Below are 20,174 nucleotides of genomic sequence, written 5' to 3'. Positions count from 1 at the left end.
CCTATTCCATGTCCGTGCCCTGGCTGTTTATCAACTTGTAAATCCCATCACTCATCACCCTGTCCGTGTAGTGTGTTTGTGGTTTGTTTGGCTTGAAGTTGCGGTTCATTTGTTAGATTCCTGGTCCTCAGGCACATCATTTGATAGGTTAAAAAATGTAATCAACAACCCACCCAGTGGAGCATTGAGACTATCCAATAATTGTCTGTACCCATATCTTGGATCCTAACACAGGTATGATTTTGTGTCACAGCCAAAGATATATAGCCTAGGTTGCATCCAGGGGAGAACGACTGCCCCCTCTCACTGAAGCCATTGTTAGTGGAAAACAGCTACTGAAAAAATGCCAATCTTTGTGGTCAATCTTCGTGTGAATAAAAACACGTTTCAAAGACAATCATGGTAACAATAATTGCTTCTTATACACCAGATGCATGTCCTTAAAACGATTATTTAAAAATCGCACACAGGAGAAGTACCTCGGGCAGCCTTCAAATTGAGTTACTCAATGAAAGGGGTAGCCACTGATCTAGCTTGCAACGTTACTCCTAGGAGTAGCTCAAACTGAGCGTGTGTTACCTTTCAATAAGAGGCCATCTTACCCGACTTGATTTGACTTCAATGCGCTATTGAGTCTTCACATAGGAATGAATGGTGTCACATGATCGATGGCTATTGCACATTTATGATGTTTTTGTTTAGTTTTTTTGGATGGTCACTGCCTTTCAATGCCTGTTGCATTATGGGATAAAAAAAAATGTGTGACTTGCGCCTACATGTCGACTGCATGGACTTTACAAATATCATGTGATCAAAGGTGACGAAGTTTTGACTGCAGTTGCTCTTTACCAGCTTCATCCTGGGGAGGATCATAGAGATAGATAGAGGACTGCAGCCATGGCCTGCCTTGTTGGAGAATCATAGAGATAGATAGACACAGGACTCGTCTTTATATCTGTGCCATTATAGCGTCTGTGACAGCATGGACAGTGATATTAAGGCCACAACCCATACAAATCTACACTCACTTGACTACTTTAAAATGGCGGAAGCATGGTGGAAGCCCTCAATGGCGCTGCCCATGCTAAAATGGCCTTTTGGCCACTAGAGGCCCCTATCATTCTCCATGGTGAGGATCTATTACCAGCCAATCATTAGGGAACCAACTTTGCGACGATTCATGTATACAGTGGATATATACAAATTAATGTGATATTTGATGCTCTCTCTCATTGATTGATTGTACAATGTACACACATATGATTTCAGCCTGTGAGTGTTTGATATGGGGGTTGAAGCCATGTTTATTTCGGGCATTATAAAGAAAAACTTTATAGAAACACGGCCTTGTTGACGTGAGCATTTGTAACGGTATTCGTCGTCTGAAGAAGAGGAAGAGGAATCATCGGACCACAGCGCAGCGTGGTAAGTGTTCATGCTTTTTATTAGAACTGAACACTATAACAGAAATAACAAAGAGAATAACCAACACTGTCCTGTAAGGTGTAAAACACTAAACAGAAATGAACTATCCACAGAAACCATGTGGGAAAAAGGTACCTAAGTATGGTTCCCAATCAGAGACAACGATAGACAGCTGTCCCTGATTGAGAACCATACCCGGCCAAAACAAAGAAAAAGGTCAATTCAGGGACTGTCTGTGTCACGATCGTTATAAGTAGTGGACCAAGATGATCTCCTCCCATGTCCAGGATGTCTGCTCCTCCTGGCCACACTGCTTGGTCCGTTTGTGGTGGGATCTTCTGTCACGTTCGTTATAAGGAGTGGACCAAGATGTAGCGTGGTATGTTTCCCCATCCTCTTTATTAGGAAAAGAAACTCAAAGAAAAAGCAAATATAGCGTTAAACGAAATGTGAAGCTCAATTAAGTGCTCGCAGGCAACTATACCTTGACAAGATCCCACAAAACACAATGGGGAAATGGCTGCCTAAATATGATCCCCAATTAGAGACAACAATAAACAGCTGCCTCTGATTGGGAACCATACCAGGCAAACATAGATCATTAAATCACCTAGATAACCCACCCTAGTCACTGTCACGCCCCTACCAACATAGAGAATAAACAGCTCTCTATGGTCAGGGCGTAACAGTCTGTATTTTAATTGCTTTATCAATGTTTATTCGCTTCTGAATCTCAAGTCTCTTCAGCCCAGCCCATGAGTTTACGAGCTGAATTAAGGAGTGACTCTGGTATCTTATTACATTACATAGCTACCACCACTGAAGGCTGAAAAGTCCTACCTATCTACAACTTATTTAATTCACTGAAAGGCCTGTCACTTCTTGGCAGAAAGATATGCATATGCGTGGGGCACTGTCAAACGAAGCACAACGCTGGAAATCTATCCGCATCCACATAAACTAGTCCCGGCATCGTTCTTTGATAAACACAGAAGGCTGTATATTGAATGAAATAGAATAAAACAGAGAGAGGAAGAGAGAGAGAGAGAGAGAGAATGCATTAATGTATTATACAGCCAAAACATTAGGGGACAGGCAGTCTCTCTCCTCTCCCTGTTTTATTCTATTGAATTATATGTAGCCTAATATTTAAACACTTAGCTAAGTGGCTAGGGGTAACACATGAAACATGTAATTATTATATAAGCCCCTATACTCAACTGGCGGTCCACAGTCCAGAACAGGGCCGTCATTGAAAATAAGAACTTGTTCTTAACTGACTTGCCTAGTTAAATAAAGGTAAAATAAAAAGACAATATCTATCTGGACCTTTGCCACCTAGGAAATTTGTGTGACTGAACCATAACGTCTGCTTCTAACTCACACTCTGAAACACGCAGATCCCCTAAATGCAGCTCACTCTCCAGTTCCCAATCTGGTCACCTGTTTACACACCTGCATGTCATTATCACACACTATTCAATTCTTTGCACCCCATCATTGTGAGATATTGTTTGTTTTGTGACACACTTCTATTTTGGAGTGCTGTTTTTCCCCGTATGATAGTGAGGCAGGCAAGAACTAACAACAACCTTTTGCCTATTCCCTGCCTGTACTTGAAGCCTATCGGGTTTCCTCTTATCAACCTATTGTCTGATCTCCCGGACAACGTTACTATCCTTTTCCCTGCCTGTACTGTTGCCTTTTTGGACCCCCTGTGTATGACCTTCTGCCTGCCCCTGGACCCAGCTACCTGCCTCCTACTGTGTATGACCTTCTGCCTGCCCCTGGACCCAGCTACCTGCCTCCTCCTGTGTATGACCTTCTGCCTGCCCCTGGACCCAGCTACCTGCCTCCTCCTGTGTATGACCTTCTGCCTGCCCCTTGAAAGCAGCTCTCTGTCTCCCATTGTGATCACGGACCTTCTCAAATAGTACTGGAGTAGCCCTGTTATAAGCCAATGAGAGAGAGAGAGAGAGAGACAGAGAGAGACAGAGAGAGAGAGAGGAAGGGACTTACTGCTGTTCTGCCATAGAGCAAGGCAGTTAACCCCCAACAACTGCTCCATGGGCACCTCTCTGATTCAGAGGGGGTAGCCTAGTGGTTAGAGTGTTGCCAAGGCTGAATTTTTGTCCCAGTTCGCCCCTGGTGAGAGAGAGCCTCAAATATCACATTCATTTGTACATATCCACTGTATGCATGAATTGCGGCAAAGTTGGTTCCTGTTTCAGTCACGTCTTTGGTCACGTTTGTATGGGACAAACAAAAACACCCTAATCATCAAGGGTGCTCTCAAGCAGCTAGGTGTTCTTTACCATTCGGCCATCAGATTGGCAACCAATGCTCCTTATAGGACACATCACTGCACTCTATACTCCTCTATAAACTGGTCATCTCTGTATACCCGTCGCAAGATGCTTATTTATAAAACCCTGTAAGGCCTCACTCCCACCCTATCTGAGATACCTACTGCAGCCCTCATCCTCCACATACAACACCCGTTCTGCCAGTCACATTCTGTTAAAGATCCCCAAAGCACACACATCCCTGGGTCGCTCCTCTTTTCAGTTCGCTGCAACTAGCGACTGGAACGAGCTGCAACAAACACTCAAACTGGACAGTTTTATCTCCATCTCTTCATTCAAAGACTCAATCATGGACACTCTTGCTGACAGTTGTGGCTGCTTTGCATGATGTATTGTTGTCTCTACCTTCTTGCTCTTTGTGCTGTTGTCTGTGCCCAATAATGTTTATACCATGTTTTGTGCTGCTGCCATGTGGTGTTGCTACCATGTTGTACTGTCATGTGGTGTTGCTACCATTCTGTGTTGTCATGTGGTGTTGCTACCATTCTGTGTTGTCATGTGGTGTTGCTACCATTCTGTGTTGTCATGTGGTGTTGCTACCATGTTGTTGTCATGTGGTGTTGCTACCATTCTGTGTTGTCATGTGGTGTTGCTACCATGTTGTTGTCATGTGGTGTTGCTACCATTCTGTGTTGTCATGTGGTGTTGCTACCATTCTGTGTTGTCATGTGTTGCTGCCATGTTATACTGTTGTCCTTCTAATGATGTGTGTTTTCTCCTATATTTTTTATCCCAGCCCCGTCACAGGAGGCCTTTTGACTTTTGGTAGGCCGTCATGGCAAATAAGACTTTGTTCTTAACTGATTTGCCTAGTTAAATTAAAGGTTAAATAAATACAATAGAGCCTTCCACAATGCAGGCCATGACTCTGGAGGACGTTGGTGAAGAGCAACTGCAGAAGCTTGCCTTCGACTGCAGTCAAAACTTCATTAACTTTGATATCTTGATTTTTATCAAGTTCATGCAAGGTAGACATGTAAGTCGGACAACTTCTATCCCCATAATGCAACACACTTTGAAAGATGGAGATTGACAAAAGTGATCCGCTCGAACATGGCCAGAGACATAGAGAGAGAATTTGATCTATCTTGTGTCAAAAAAATTGCATAACATTCACAATGAACTACAGTACAGCAATAGCACAAGCAACAATCTGCTGTGAATTTCAATTTACATTTAAATAAACATTCCAAAATAACCAACATTCTTTAGGCTACTATGTGGCTGCCAATATCGATTATCATAATATAATTGACATCTTACAAAAAGGAGATACAAGTTTCCATTAAAGTTTATCTTAAATTATGCAATTCACTCACAATGGTTGGGAGTGTTGGCTACTTCAATCCATGTGAGAACATTACCTCCTAGTGGTCACAACTGAATCTGCAACTGTTGTTGTCTAGCCCGGCGAGCAAGAGACTATATTGTATCACGTATCTGATTGTAACACTGTGACTGAAACTGTTTCATTAAAATTGCAACAATGTAACAAGTTCGACGATAAATATCTTGGCTACATCGAATCTTTCCCGCAAATTTGGGCTCCGCACGGAGAAGAGACTTGACTGGAGTAGAAAATGCCCGTCTGTTCTTCTCTCCGGTTTTGTGGCCAATCAGGATGAACAATGACAAAAACTGAACCAATCACAGTGCTGTTTTGTACGGATCAGAGTTCAGAGTTCACCACTACTTCCTGTATCCAATAACGGCGTGCAAATCGTCGTTGAAGCTCATACAGAATCAAAATGGTAAATATTCAATATTATTAGGTGTTTGATGAGGATTGGTAATATATGTAGTGAACGTCCAGGCTATCATAGCTAACTACTCAAATTCTCAAATATCATAACATTCTCAAATATCATACATTCGCCTTTGTTGTGATTATCCAACTAGCTAGCTACGGTAACTAGTTAGGGTGGTAAGATGTACTTTGTTGTGCTTTGCACTGTATGTGAAATGCTAGTTTGATTATCTAGATAGCTAGTTGTGAGATGCAGTTGTAATGTGTTTCGGTCCTGGATGCTGGTTGTCTGAAAGCCATGGGATATTTAAGCAATAAGGCCCGAGGGGCTGTGGCATATAGCCGATATGCCACGGCCTTATTTCTATTATAAACTGACTACCAACGTAATCAGAACTGTAAAAATAAATGTTTTGTCATACCTGTTATAAACATTATAAATTGGGTGGTTTGAGCCCTGATTGCTGATTGGTATATTTAAGCAATAAGGCCCGAGGAGGTGTGGTATATAGCTAAGGGCTGTCCCCCCGCACGACCCAACGAGGAGTGCCTGGACACAGCCCCTAGTCGTGGTATATTGGCCATATACCACAAACCCCAGATGTGCCTTATTGCTATTATAAACTGGTTACCAATGTAATTAGAGAAGTAAAAATAAACGTTTTGTCAAACCCGTGGTATACAGTCTGATATACAATGGCTGTCAGCCAATCAGCATTCAGGGCTTGAACCACCCAGTTTATAACAGACCATATACCATGGGTATGACAGAAAATGTGTATTTAATGCTCTAATTACATTGGTAACCAGTTGCGTCGTACATAAGAACAGCCCTTAGCCATGGTATATTGGCCATATACCACATCCCCTCGTGCCTTATTGCTTAAATTTAACCAGTTAATTATCGTTAATATTATGACTATAATTAAGCAATCAGGTCCGAGGGGGTGTGATATATGGCTAAAATACCAAATCAATGAAAACTGTCACATGCGCCGACTACAACAGGTGAAGAAATGGTTACTTACAAGCCCGTAATAATTAACCAACAGTGCAGTTCACAAAAGAGTTAAGAAAATATTTACCAAATAAACTAAAGTTTAAAAAAAAATTGAAAAAGGCTATATACCAGTACAGAGTCAACGTGCGATGTACAGTTTAGTCAAGGTAATTTGCAGCCATAACTGTCAGTAAGAATGTCCATGATGCATACATAATAACAGCAAGTAGCAGCAGTGTAAAAACAAATATGGGGGGGGGGGTCAATGTAAATAGTTTGGGTGGCCAATTGATTAATTGTTCAGCAGTCTTATGGCTTGGAGGTAGAAACTGTTAAGGAGCCTTTTGGTCATAGACTTGGCGCTCTGGTACCGCTTGCCATACCAGGTGGTGATGCAACCGATCAGGATGCTCTCGATAGTGCAGCTGTAGAACTTTTTGAGGATCTGGGGACCCGTGCCAAATCTTTTCAGTCTCCTGTTGTCGTACACTATTCACGACTGTCTTGGTGTGTTTGGACCATGATAGTTCATTGGTGATGTGGACACCAAGGAACTTGAAACTCTCGAGGGAGAGGTTGTTGTCCTGGTACCACTGCCAGGTATCTGACCACCTCCCTATATGCTGTCTCATCGTTGTCGGTGATCAGGCCTACCACTGTTGTGTCGTCAGCAAACTTAATGTTTGGAGTCCTGTTTGGCCACGCAGTCGTGGGTGAACAAGGAATACAGGAGGGGACTAAGCACACCCCTGAGGGGCACCCGTGTTGAGGATCAGCGTGGCAGATGTGTTTTTGCCTACCCTTACCACCTGGGGTGGCCCATCAGGAAGTCCAGGATCCAGTTGCAGAGGGAGATGTTCAGTCCCAGGGTCCTTTGCTTAGTGATGAGCTTTGTGGGCACTATGGTGTTGAACGCTGAGCTGTAGTCAATGAAGAGCATTCTCACATAGGTGTTCCTTTTGTCCAATAATATCTGCTAAATATATGTATGTGACCAATAACATTTTATTTGATAATGGCACATAATGTCATTTCAGAGTTTACCACTGAATCCCAAACCGTTCCTGAACGGTCTGACTGGCAAGCCCGTGATGGTGAAGCTGAAGTGGGGCATGGAATACAAAGGATACCTGGTGTCCGTGGACAGCTACATGAATATGCAGGTGTGTGTGTGTGTGGACCAGAAAGATGCATACAGTAAAATATGTGAAAACATCACTGAAATGCATAATTCCCTACAGCTGGAGTCCCTCGTGTGCACACATTTGCATCTAGAGAGAGCTTGCCCATCTGAATCTCTAGCTAAGCTATATGGCTCTGGTTGCATCTCTGTGGGCCATTCATTTAGTTTGATTAAAAACAGGTGTACATTTTGTACAGCATTCATATCAATTTATAACATCTAACAATATATTGTCTCTGATTTTATAGTTGGCCAACACTGAAGAGTATGTGGATGGAGCATTGGCCGGTCACCTAGGAGAAGTGCTCGTCAGGTAAGTTCAGTGGAATTCTCTTTTGTTTACTTGTACTTCGCAGAGTTCGTGATTAAACACATTAGCCTGGTCTCAGATCTGTTTGTGCTGTCTTTGCCAACTCCTATGGTCATGGATTAGAGTAACGATTATCATATGAGTTCCAAGACCGCACAAACAGATCTGGGACCAGTTTACACACAAAGGGCTTTGAGAAAGTATTCACACCCCTCGACTTTTTTTCCACATTTTGTTGTTACAGCCTGAATTAAAACATGTATTACATTGAGATGATGTCACTGGCTTGCACACGATACCCCATAATGTCAAAGTGAAATGTTTGTAGACTTGTTTTTTTTTTTTTTTTATGAAAAAACAGGGAAAAAATGACAAGCTGAAATGTTTTGAGTCAATAAGTATTCAACTTCTGGGTTATGACAAGCCTAAGTTAGTTCAGGGGTAAACATGTGCTAAACAAGTCACATAAAAAGTTGCATGGACTCACTCTGTGTGTAATAATAGTGTTAAATGTGACTTTGAAAGACTACCTCATCTCTGTACCCCCCCACACATACAATTATCTGTAAGGTCCATCAGTCGATTTAGTGAATTTCAACCACAAAGACCACTGAGGTTTTCCAATGCCTCGCAAAGAAGGGCACCTCCTGGTAGATGGGTAAAAACTAAAAAAGCACACATTGAAGGTCTTTTTGAGCATGGTGAAGTTATTAATTACACTTTGGGTGGTGTATCCATACACCCAGTCACTACAAATATACAGGCGTCCTTCCTAACTCAGTTGCTGGAGAGGAAGGAAACTGCTCAGGGATTTCACCATGAGGCCAATGGTGACTAAAACTGTTACCAAGTAATAGGAGAAAAACATTGAAGTTGCTCCACAATAATAACCTAAATGACAGTGAAAAGAAGGAAGCCTGTACATAATAAAACTATTCCAAAACATGCATCCTGTTTGCAATAAGGAACTAAAGTAAAACAGCTAAAAATGTGGCAAAGAAATGTACTTCATGTCCTGAATACAAAGCCTTATGTTAGCGGCTGACAACACATTACTGAGTACCACTCTTCATACTTTCAAGCATGGTGGTAGATGCATCTTGTCATGGGTATGCTCGTCATTGACAAGGACTAGGGAGTTTTTTTTAGGATAAAATATACGGAATAGAGCTAAGCACAGGGAAAAATCCTAGAGGAAAACCTGGTTCAGTCCACTTTCCAACAGACACTGGGAGACCAATTCACCTTTCAACAGGACAATAACCTAAAACACAAGGTCAAAATATACACTGGAGTTGCTTTCCAAGACATTGAATGTTCCTGGGTGGCCTAGTTACAGTTTTGACTTAAATCGTCTTGTAAAAATGACTTAAATGGCTGTCGAGCAATGATCAACAACCAACTTGACAGAGCTTGAAGAATTTTTAAAAATGATATGCAAATATTGTACAATCCAGGTGTGCAAAGCTCTTAGACTTACCCAGAAAGACTCACCTTTGGCAGCAATTACAGCTGTGATTCTAACATGCATCGACTCCTCGGTGTGAATACTTATGTAAATTAGAGATGTAATTTTCACTAAATTAGCAAAAAAAAATCTCTTAAACATGTTTTCACTTTGTCATCATGGGGTAGTGTGTGTAGATGGGTGAGGATAAAAATATGTTGAATTCAGGCTGTAACAACAAAATGTGGAATAAGTCAAAGGGTGTGAATACTTTCTGATAGCCCTGTATCTCCATTTTAATTGCAGAATTAGCACAACGTTTAATAATTTCCCGTCTGCCATACCAGCCCACGGTGAGCTAACAGTACACTATTTTTTTTCTCCCCTCCACACAGATGCAACAATGTCTTGTTCATTAGAGGGGTAGAAGAGGAGGAGGAGGATGGTGAAATGAAAGACGTTTGATAGATGCATGCTACTGCAAGCTTCTTTTTGATGTCTGGTTGCTAATCTTGTTTGTTGATTTGTTGCCATTTTTTTATGAAAACATCTGAGAAGTAGTTGTCTTTTTATATGATGATGAAGCAAGCTGTTGTGCCCCTTTTGAGCACAAGGATAATAAAATTGTGCATATTGCACTTTTCAGTAATATCTTGTATGGCATTATTTTGTGCAATTTACCTACTTTATCTGTAAATTATCATATTTAGAAAACAATAACAGAATATACTAAGGTAAAAACAATTTAATTTTTTATTTATAATCAAAGTATACAGTACATTTTTAACAATCTAACTGTTGTATAGGCCAAATCAGTGAGTGAATCTAAATGCTCCTTGGTGGCCTGGGCTAACAAATATAGACAATGTACAGTACCAGTCAAAAGTTTGGACATCTACACCGTCTTCACTATTAATCTACAATGAAATAACACATGGAATCATGTAGTAACCAAAGAAGTGTTAAACAAATCAAAATATATTTTAGATTCTTCAAAGTAGCCACCCTTTTTGCCTTGACTGCTTTGTGCACTCTTGGCATTCTCTCAACCAGTTTCATGAGGTAGTCACCTGGAAGGCATTTCAATTAACAGGTGTGCCTTGCGAAATGTCTTTCCTTAATGCATTTGAGCCAATCAGTTGTGCTGTGACAAGTTAGGGTTGGTAAACAGAAGATAGCCCTATTTGGTCAAAGACCAAGTCCTTATTATGGCAAGAACAGCTCAGAGAAACGACAGTCCATTACTTTATGACATGAAGGTCAGTCAATACGGAACATTTCAAGAACTTTGAAAGTTTCTTCAAGTGTATTTGCAAATAAAACATTAAGCGCTATGAAAAAAAACTGCCTCTGCCACAGGAAAGGAAGGCCCAGAGTTACCAATGCTGCAGAGGATAAGCTCATTAGTTACCAGCCTCAGAAATTGCAGCCCAAATAAATGCTTCAGAGTTCAAGAACTGACACATCTCAACATCAACTGTTCATAGGAGACTGTGTGAATCAGGCCTTCATGGTTGAATTTGTGCAAAGAAACCACTACTAAAAGGACACCAATAAGAGGAGACTTGCTTGGGCCAAGAAACACATGCAATGGACATTAGACCGGCATGAGGAGATAGGCAATAAATAGGAAATAGTAGCGAAGAATAACATGAGTGATAAATTAGCAGATGTTGAGATACTGGTGTGCAAAAGAACAGACAAGTAAATAAACAGTATGGGGATGAGGTAGGTAGAATGGGTGGGCTATTTACAGCTGCATCGATCGGTTAGCTGCTCAGACAGCTGATGTTTAAAGTTAGTGAGTGAAATATAAGTCTCCAGCTTCAGCGATTTTTGCAATTCGTTCCAGTCACTGGCAGCAGAGAACTGGAAGGAAAGATGGCCAAATGAGGTGTTGGCGTTGGGGATGATCAGTGAGATATACCTGCTGGAACGTGTGCTACGGGTGGGTGTTGTTATTGTGACCAGTGAGCTGAGAAAAGGCGGAGCCTTTGTGAGAAGCAGAGTGTGGTTCCCACCGTCAAACAGAGGTGTGATGTTGCTTTGCTGGTAACACTGTCAGTGATTTATTTAGAATTCAAGGCACACTTAACCAGCATGGCTACCACAGAATTCTGCAGCGATAGCGCAAACCAGATGGGATGGTGTATCATTTGTTTTTCAACAGGACAATGACCCAACACACCTCCAGGCTGTGTAAGGGCTATTTGACCAAGAAGGAGAGTGATGGGAGTGCTGCATCCGATGACTTGGCCTCCACAATAACCCGACCTCAACCCAATTGAGATGGTTTGGGATGAGTTGGACCACAGAGTGAAGGAAAAGCAGCCAATAAATGCTCAGCATTCCAGGTGAAGCTGGTTGAGAGAATGCCAAGAGTGTACAAAGCTGTCAAGGCAAAGGGTGGCTACTTTGAAGAATCTAAAATATAGATTTGTTTAACACCTTTTGGTTACTACATGATTCCATATGTGTTATTTCATTGTTTTGATGTCTTCAGAAAATAGTTTTGTTTTTTTTAAACAAGAAAAATCATTGAATGAGTAGGCAGGTCCAAACTGTTGATCGGTACTGTATACAAAAGCTCATTTAAAATCAGTCACTGTCTTATATGGCCTGTGAATACTGATGGTTTAAAATAATCAGGCAAAGAAGTACAAGGCGTCTTCTTGCTCTCTAGTGGTCAACGCATGTGTCTTGTCCTTCTTCTTGATCTCCGATGGCTCCGATCGCGGCATCAGCCTTCTGCCCGTCTACAAGCCGGAGAAAACAGGGACTGGCTGTTTATCAAACTGTCTGTTACAGTTCTGTAATATTAGGTGTCATTGCAAAGGCATTTGGTCCTGGAGAAGCATGTTTCATCAATACACAGTGTAGCAAAAGTAGATATTGTATTCTAGGTTGATTCTCTACGCCCACCAGTCTATAAAACAGTCTATATTTACTCAAACTGTATTATAGCAATCGATATGTGTCCTGTTTGTGCACAGTTTGGTACACTGACCCTCTTCTTGCTGTCAGAGGTGGCTCTCTCCAGAGCCATTCGGAGTCTCTCCTCTTGGTGGTGTTTCTTCATCAACAGCTTCTCCTCACGCATCCTGAAAGGAGATTAGAGTGAGGGAGCATTATTGTCAAGACGGCACAACAGCCCTTTAATAGCCTTCTTCCTGAGACTGCTGAGGAAGTTTGGGATAATAAATACCCTGGTCAACTTCTACCGCTGGCTGCACAATTGAGAGCATTCATCCCGAATGTGCATTAGTGTGGTATGTTGTTGGCAACAATTAAATCAATCACATTTATTTTATAAAGACCTTTTTACACCAGAAGTTTTCACAAAAGGTTGCGTCTACTCAGGCAGACCAATTCTGATGTTTTACCTAATTATTGGCAAAATAACTGATATGATTGGTCAAAAGAACAATTAGCGTGGGGGAAAAATACCAGAATTGGGCTGCCTGTGTAAACGCAGCTAAAGAGCTTTTACGGTTCCTGGTCGGTGTATGACCACAAAGAGCTGTGAGGAAGGACACATACTTGAGCCTCTTCTCCTTCTCCCGCTGGGTGCGGACGGTGTCAATGTTGTCCGGGGGCAGCGTCTCCAGTCGGTCCATAACGTCCTGCATTCTGCTCTCGATGTTGGCAAGCATGTGAAGAGTGCTGATATTGGAGTCCACCTCTCCCACACACACCTTGTACACTTCCTTCACCTTCTTGTGCAGCACATTGAGCATCACGTCCTGTGATAAGGAAGGAGGTGAAATTGACTACGAAATGGTTTAATCTAAATTTTGGGTGCGTTCGTAAATTCACTCTACACCGATTTCAGAGCACTTGTCTGAGTGTGCCAGAGCACAGAATAACAGATTAATTTACGAACGCTCAACACCCGTTGAATATGGCTGTTGTTAGTAAAAAAAGAACAATGAAATTGTTGCCAGCAGCACAGTTACCAACGCTCTGGATAACATGAAAACAGCCTAACCAGCTCTGCTAGGGAGAGTAAAATGGTCAGAGTGAGGTGTTCTCTCATGTGTCTGGAAGTAGCTAGAAAGCTAGCCAACGTTAGCCAGTTAGCTTGGGTGCTTGACTGCCGTTGTGAGGTCAGAATGCTCGGATCAACCCTACTCCCCGACCAGAGCGTCCAGTGTGGCTCTGAACGCTCCGAGAGCAAAACGCTCTGAATTTACTAATAGACAATCTGACAACACTCTGAGTTTACGAACGCCCAGAGCGCATTCTGGCACACTCCAGATTGAATTTACAAACACCATCTATTTCCTTTGAATTCTTGCATCCTCTTTCCTAGTCTCCTCTTTCCTAGTCTCCCTCTCAAAATGCAGTGGGAGGAAAAGGTCTGGGGAGATTGAGGTACCTTTGGATCTTCTTCTCTGATGTATTTTAGGAAGTAGACCAATGAATCAGTCAATCAGCCAATCGAAGGCGCTCATGGAACCTGCAGTTGCAATTTCGTCATCGAGAGCGATGTCGATCATCAAACGCGCTCATCCATTGGGCCCGCAGCAACGACGTGGACAATAGTACTAACCTGTTTGTCAGCTCTGTACTCTCCGTAGGAGAAGATCCTGGACTTGAGCTCCAGCTCTGAGGTCTTCTCCTCCTCCCTCTGGATGGTGTTCTTCAGGATGTCTACCTGCTGCAGCAGGATCCGGGCCTCACTGTTCCTGTACATTACACACGTAAAATAAACCCACACACACACATCTGCTAGGGATGACACCTGGCTCGTGTTTATTAGGCATTAAATTAATTGAATAAAGAGGTGAAGTTGCCCAAGGAGAACCTGGACTCGTTGATAACACTAATTTTCAATTATTTTATCCTTTATTTAACTAGGCAAGTCAGTTAAGAACACATTCTTATTTTCAATGACATCTGTCGTTCTGCCCCTGAACAGGCATTGTACCTTGTCAGCTCGGGGATATGAATTTGCAACCTTTCGGTTACTAGTCCAACGCTCTAACCACTAGGCTACCCTGCCACCTAGTGGCTAGACTCTTGAGGAACACAGCACTGTTGTATTCCTGGAGAGGATTTGATTCAAATAGGGAGTATAACAGCATAGACAATATGCCCTTCCTTACATTCTTTCCTGCGTCAACTGGATGGTTTTGCGGATCTCATCCATGACCTCCTCTGTCTCCTGGAAGTTCTGGATGTAGGACAGGTTCTGCTCCTCCAGATCAGTCAGCAAATTCAGCATGTCCCTGGGGTTGGAGTAACACAACTCTGGCTCCTTGGAGGAGAGGAGCCACAGCAGAGAACAAAATGGAAGAGCTAATGATAACACATACGTCTGGTCCCAGTCGGATCGGTTTGTGCTGTCTTGGGGGTCAACCCAAATAAACCCAGTTTCCTTGTCTTAAATTGTGAATAGGGTTTACCCACTTATTATGGTAGTTAGATACATTATTTATGTATGTTTTTTTGCATTGGGGGGGTTTGCTAAATTTACCTCCGGTTTACCCCCATTTTTTTAACCACTTTCCTGGTTGGTTACATACATTATGTCAACAAAACACATCAATATTCAAGAAGGTTCATTAATAAAAAAACAGGAAGGTTTAATCCATACCTCGTCACTGTCTGAGGTCTCTGCGGTCTCTGGCACCTCAGGGATGGTGGACCCCTGTCTCTCCTGGTGGTGAAGTATGCTGCTGACTTTGCCACTGACAGGGTACAATCAAATGTACACAGTAGCACTGAACTATTTTCAATGTTACTGGTCAATTACGTTATATCATAAAATCAAATCAATCCACACACACAAAAATATATATGTTCCCCATCCGCTTTACCTTTTGCTTTGATGTCTTATCTGAGAATTTTTTGTGACTCTTGAATTGCGTCTGGCATACGCTGGACCTTTTTTATTTTCGTCTTGGAATCAGTAAAATAATACAAAATGTCAGACTTCTGTCAATAGATTTAGGGTGCGTTGCACCAATGTGGATGAACTTTAATCCTAGATTAATTTAAACCATTTTGCCGCAACCCACCTTTAGCCTACTATTGCATATTTCCTATTGCACACATTTGTTTTATCAATCTCAAATAAATCCAAGGAAAGTATTTAAACTCCCATACCTTTGACCGATGAAGGAAGACAGAAAATGTTTGTATTCTCTTTCTGCTTGGTTGCTCTCCTGTCCTCCCTCTTGCGTTTCTGTTCCTCACGCCACTCCATGGGTCCGACGGCAATGAGAAACGTTTTGTAGGTCTGGTACTCCTTCAGTATTTCTTGATACTTTGAGATGTCGCTAAAGGGGATATGCTTGCATTATGTGGGAGGACATTTACTACCACTGAAGAAAAAAAACACATGTCGACTCCACCCCACTCCCCCATGGAAAATAATGAGTTCAGCGTCACGGCGGCGTGTTCTCTAAACGTAGCCTAGCTAACGCGCATACTAGCTCATCCATTCTGAAAAAACGTAACGTGGTTAGGTAGTTTTCACTACTATATTAGCTACAGTAGTCAAATATGTTAAGACCGTGCAGCGTTACTGGGGGGAAAAAATACTGAAAATATTAAATATTTCACAACTGTCGAGTTCCTCAGATAGCATCTTTAAATGCCCTATTTTTTCCATGTTATTCAGCGTCCCTTCGATAGCTCAGTTGGTAGAGCGGAGGACTGTAGTTGGAATCAAAGCGGAAATCCTTAGGTCGCTGGTTCAAATCCGGCTCGAAGGAGACACATTTTGATATTTTCCTTTCTAGTATATAGCGTACATGATACAGTACCTTTTCATCGCCATCATTTGTACTGTTACTTTTTTAATTTCTGCTGTTTTCTCCATTTTCAGCATAGTCTCTTTCTCTGCCCTGGAAAGAAATATAACAGAATATACATGTGATGTTTTTATTTAAATGAAATAAAAATAAATGTATTGTTCACATACACGTGTTTAGCAGACGTTATTGCGGATGTAGCGTAATGCTTGTGTTTCTAGCCCTTGACAGTGCAGTAGTATCTAACAATTTCACACCATATACCCAATACACACACATCTAAGTAAAGGAATGTAATTAAGAATATATAAATACTTGGACAAGCAGTGTCAGAGCGGCATAGACTAAGATACAGTAGAATAGTATATAATACAGTATATTCATATGAGATGGGTAATGATTAACGTATTGTAACATTGTGCATTTACCATGATCTACCTGTGGTGGACCTATCATGAATAAATTAACTAACTACTGTAACTATTACTGTAACCTACTGGTTATTTTGTCAATCAGGTAGCTAGAGATATTTTAAAAGCTAATACAAAGTCATGTGTAGGCTACTATTCATTGGTAGCAATAATGATAGGCTTACTAACAACTTGACAGCTTCCACTGAGCTCTGGTCGTTTTCCTTGATGAACTTTTCAAAGGCGGCCGAGTCCTGTTGCAGATGTTTCTCAGCGTGTCTGATCAACTGAAGCTCTATCACCGTGTCCTTCTCCAGCTTCTTGATGGTGTCTTGCTTCACTGACAGAGAGTACTATAGAGACATGGATAGAGAGAGAGAGAGAGAGAGAGAGAGAGAGAGCCTGGAATTCCTTAAAACCTACTGTAGAGATTATGTCTCTTCTACATCAGAAATGATGGCTGTTTAAAAAAAAAAAAATCATATTGAATTGAAATTGGCTTTGCATTACTACAGCACTGCAGGTTTGATTGCATTCATTACACCTAGCCACAGCTTCTGTTACATTTCAGACCATAATTGTTTTACCTGCTGCATAAACTTTTCTCGCTGTTTAGACAAGTAGTCCCTAATGTTCTCCCTCTCTTGACTGCAACCTGCAAAACGACAAGAGATAACCTGGTCAACACTCTGTTAAAACATCGATGTATGTGCCTTTATTGTGACTGCTGTCTAAGTCGGCAGGGTAGCCGTCATTGAAAATAAGAATTTGTTCTTAACTGACTTGCCTGGTAAATTTTAAAAAATAAAGTCCAATAATTTAAATAATGACAGATACCTCTATAATAAAATATACAGTAGAATATAATTTTATTATAGGTCTACCTATTATACAATCATCTTAATTATAGGACCCAGACAGCAATACAAATACATTCATATTTAGATCATTAAAATGTACATTTTGATTCTAGACGGTTGTCTGTCATATACAGTACTTTTAGTGACCACGGTGGCCCATGTCGTTTTTTCCCGTCTGCATTTCTCTGGTTCTGGGATTGTGTCCTCCACAGCACTCCTCATGGGGGCAGAGCGGCACCTGAGTCGGGACAGGTAGGTACTCTTCATCTGGGTCGGCAGGCTGCTGAAGAACTTCTTCTCCTGAGAGAGAGCGAGAGCGAGAATTACAAAATGGTATTCCTGTAATCACTTGATAGGCTCACAGGCCTCGATCTGAAGATTCTATTCTATTTTTATTATTTTCTATTATGGTCTAGAGATGGATGCATAAAAGTCCCCGAGGGTATTACAGTAGCCTACGTACTTGTTGTTTGATTACAGATTCAATCTCTCTCTTTTTGAAGATGTTACGATCCATTGGAAGCACAAACGGGTTGTTAGATTTTCTGTCGTCATCTGCATATCAGAGACAAGAAAAACATGACTCCGTGGCTGGTGTGTGTATATCCATTAAACCCGTGGTTCTCCAACCTCTCCTCGGGGATACCCAACCATTCCATGTATTGGATCTATTCCAGAGCTAGCACACCTGATTCAATTAGTCACCTAATCATCATGCCCTTTTGACTAGAGCAATCAGGTGAGCTAGTTCAGGGCCACAACAAAATGGTGAAATGTCTGGGGGTCCCTAAGGAGAGTTTTGAGAAACACTACATTCAACAGTTCAACAAATATCCTATCAAAATGCTTTTAACAAGATACAAATAAATAAAAAATAATAACATTATCATGAAAGTAAGAACAATGACATTTGCCACGGTTCAATTATTAGCATGCATCTGTCAAGCGTTACCTGTACTGTTTCTTGATTTCAGCCAGACTGTATCCAATGTTGGCTTTGCAGTCTCCTCAAGACTTTCTGTAAGAAATCAGATGGTTTATTTGTTTGTTATTCATAATAAACGTTTTAGTCACCCATAAATTGTATATTTGTCCTCAAATTAAATACCTGCCATCCCACCTCTTCTCCTTAAGAGGTATTCGGCATCAGGAGTGTGTTTGGGAGAACTTATCTTCACTGAAAGAACATAAATGGTATCATAACATGTCAAAAAAAAATAAAGCTTATATATATAAAAACTAGCATCTGTGTAAATGTAGGCTTACCTTTCTTAATATCAGGCATGCTCAAAGGGGAGCGAAGAGGGGAGGGAATGTCCATTTCCAGTTTGTGTTCGGGATAGGTACTATGACTTACAATAATTAATATCTGAGGGAATGCAATAACAAATCGTTTGAGTTTTCAGTCAAAAATAGTGACTACTTCTATAGTCTAAATAATCTATAGCCTACATCTTATAATTTGGCATTTGTTGCTATTCAGATCACAGTGTTAGAGAAACAAATGTTCAGTGTACGTTATTATTGTTGTTTACAGAATAGGTCTGAATGCCTGAATCCCTGGTTCTTATCTCTGTCCACTTGCCTGAAATGTTTTCTCAATAGCTTCCTGGGGTGAAATGTCGAATGTCTGATTTGTTCCGATCTCCGGGCACATGGGGCTAAAATTGAGTGGTGTGCGTTTCAAATGTAAACAACTCACGCGATATTGCGCACTGTAGCTATGCAGTTCATTACAAAAGAATGTCAGGGAAATATTGATTCCATTACTGAAGCACGAGTTCACTCGTGGCTTCTTTCAACATGTTCGATGTAAAGTATTTCAATCCATTAGTTTATTTATATATACATAGGCTTATATAATGTTTGATTATTTACAGATAAACATTTATTTACATAGGCCTATATAATGTTTGATTATTTACAGATAAACATTTATTTACATAGGCTTATATAATGATTGATTATTTACAGATAAACATTTATTTACATAGGTTTATATAATGTTTGATTATTTACAGATACACATTTATTTACATAGGCCTATATAATGTTTGATTATTTACAGATGCATTTAAAAAAAAAATGTCTACAGAATTGTTTAACTTCAACTGAATCTTCTATCTCCGCCGTCAATCGACGTTTAAATGTCACGTACACAGGATACAGCAGGTGTAAACAGGTGCAGTGAAATGCTCACTTGCACGCTTTTCCTCAACAAGTCCTTTGTAGCTCAGTTGGGTTCATGGCAAAATGGACCACCCATAAGTAAAATGTATGTACACAAATCGTCTAATGGCATAGCCTTGTATTAGATTATATCAGAAAGAGTGTCTCTCCAATGTCTTGTACAGTACCAGCATACAGAAATGTATCGTTGTGTTCCTTTGCATTTCTCAGAAAATACATTACATAGCCTCTGTGTTTGACAGTTGGCCCCTAGTTTTTCTTTTGAAGTAGGCCTATATGTTCTTAGTCTGAACGTTTCACTCCTGGTCACTTCCTTGTCATTGCCAGAGAGACTGACCTTTTAGCAATCTCAACGTCCTCGCGCTGGATTTACTGCGGAGTTGCTCATTAATAACGAGAATATTTTCCATGACATGTGGAGCCTCGAAAATATAATTGCAATTTATAACAAAGTCGAAAACAAAACATTTAGCTG

General features: G+C 41.0%; 2 protein-coding genes and 1 non-coding gene across 3 annotated transcripts; 2 read left to right on the top strand and 1 right to left on the bottom strand.

Annotated features, from left to right (window-relative positions):
• Nucleotides 1-5,181: 5,181 nt before the first annotated feature.
• LOC110500368 (small nuclear ribonucleoprotein F) lies at nt 5,182-10,127 on the top strand. The gene is made up of 4 exons (XM_021577703.3): nt 5,182-5,542; nt 7,576-7,701; nt 7,970-8,034; nt 9,874-10,127. Exons 1-4 carry the CDS (start codon nt 5,540-5,542, stop codon nt 9,941-9,943), a joined length of 264 nt encoding a protein of 87 aa, XP_021433378.1. The 5' UTR covers nt 5,182-5,539; the 3' UTR covers nt 9,944-10,127.
• An 86-nt stretch (nt 10,128-10,213) lies between these two features.
• LOC110500357 (coiled-coil domain-containing protein 38) lies at nt 10,214-19,166 on the bottom strand. Its single transcript, XM_021577687.3, has 16 exons — nt 19,095-19,166; nt 18,776-18,893; nt 18,462-18,527; nt 17,973-18,064; nt 17,647-17,809; nt 17,237-17,304; nt 16,839-17,002; nt 16,252-16,332; nt 15,590-15,762; nt 15,301-15,382; nt 15,078-15,171; nt 14,587-14,738; nt 14,031-14,166; nt 13,019-13,221; nt 12,486-12,579; nt 10,214-12,234 (listed from the first exon to the last, which is right to left on the bottom strand). The coding sequence occupies exons 1-16, from the start codon at nt 19,164-19,166 to the stop codon at nt 12,124-12,126; spliced, it is 1,869 nt and encodes a 622-aa protein (XP_021433362.3). The 3' UTR covers nt 10,214-12,123.
• On the top strand, nt 16,111-16,200 carry trnay-gua (transfer RNA tyrosine (anticodon GUA)). The gene is given in 2 exon segments: nt 16,111-16,147; nt 16,165-16,200. It is a non-coding gene; the product is annotated as a tRNA-Tyr (tRNA).
• Nucleotides 19,167-20,174: the final 1,008 nt, after the last annotated feature.

Source organism: Oncorhynchus mykiss, chromosome 2 (genome assembly GCF_057628025.1).
Source record: "Oncorhynchus mykiss isolate SJ-2025 chromosome 2, ASM5762802v1, whole genome shotgun sequence".
Taxonomy (NCBI): domain Eukaryota; kingdom Metazoa; phylum Chordata; class Actinopteri; order Salmoniformes; family Salmonidae; genus Oncorhynchus; species Oncorhynchus mykiss.
The sequence above is the reverse complement of the archived record's forward strand: the minus strand, read 5'-3'. Positions and strand labels throughout refer to the sequence as shown.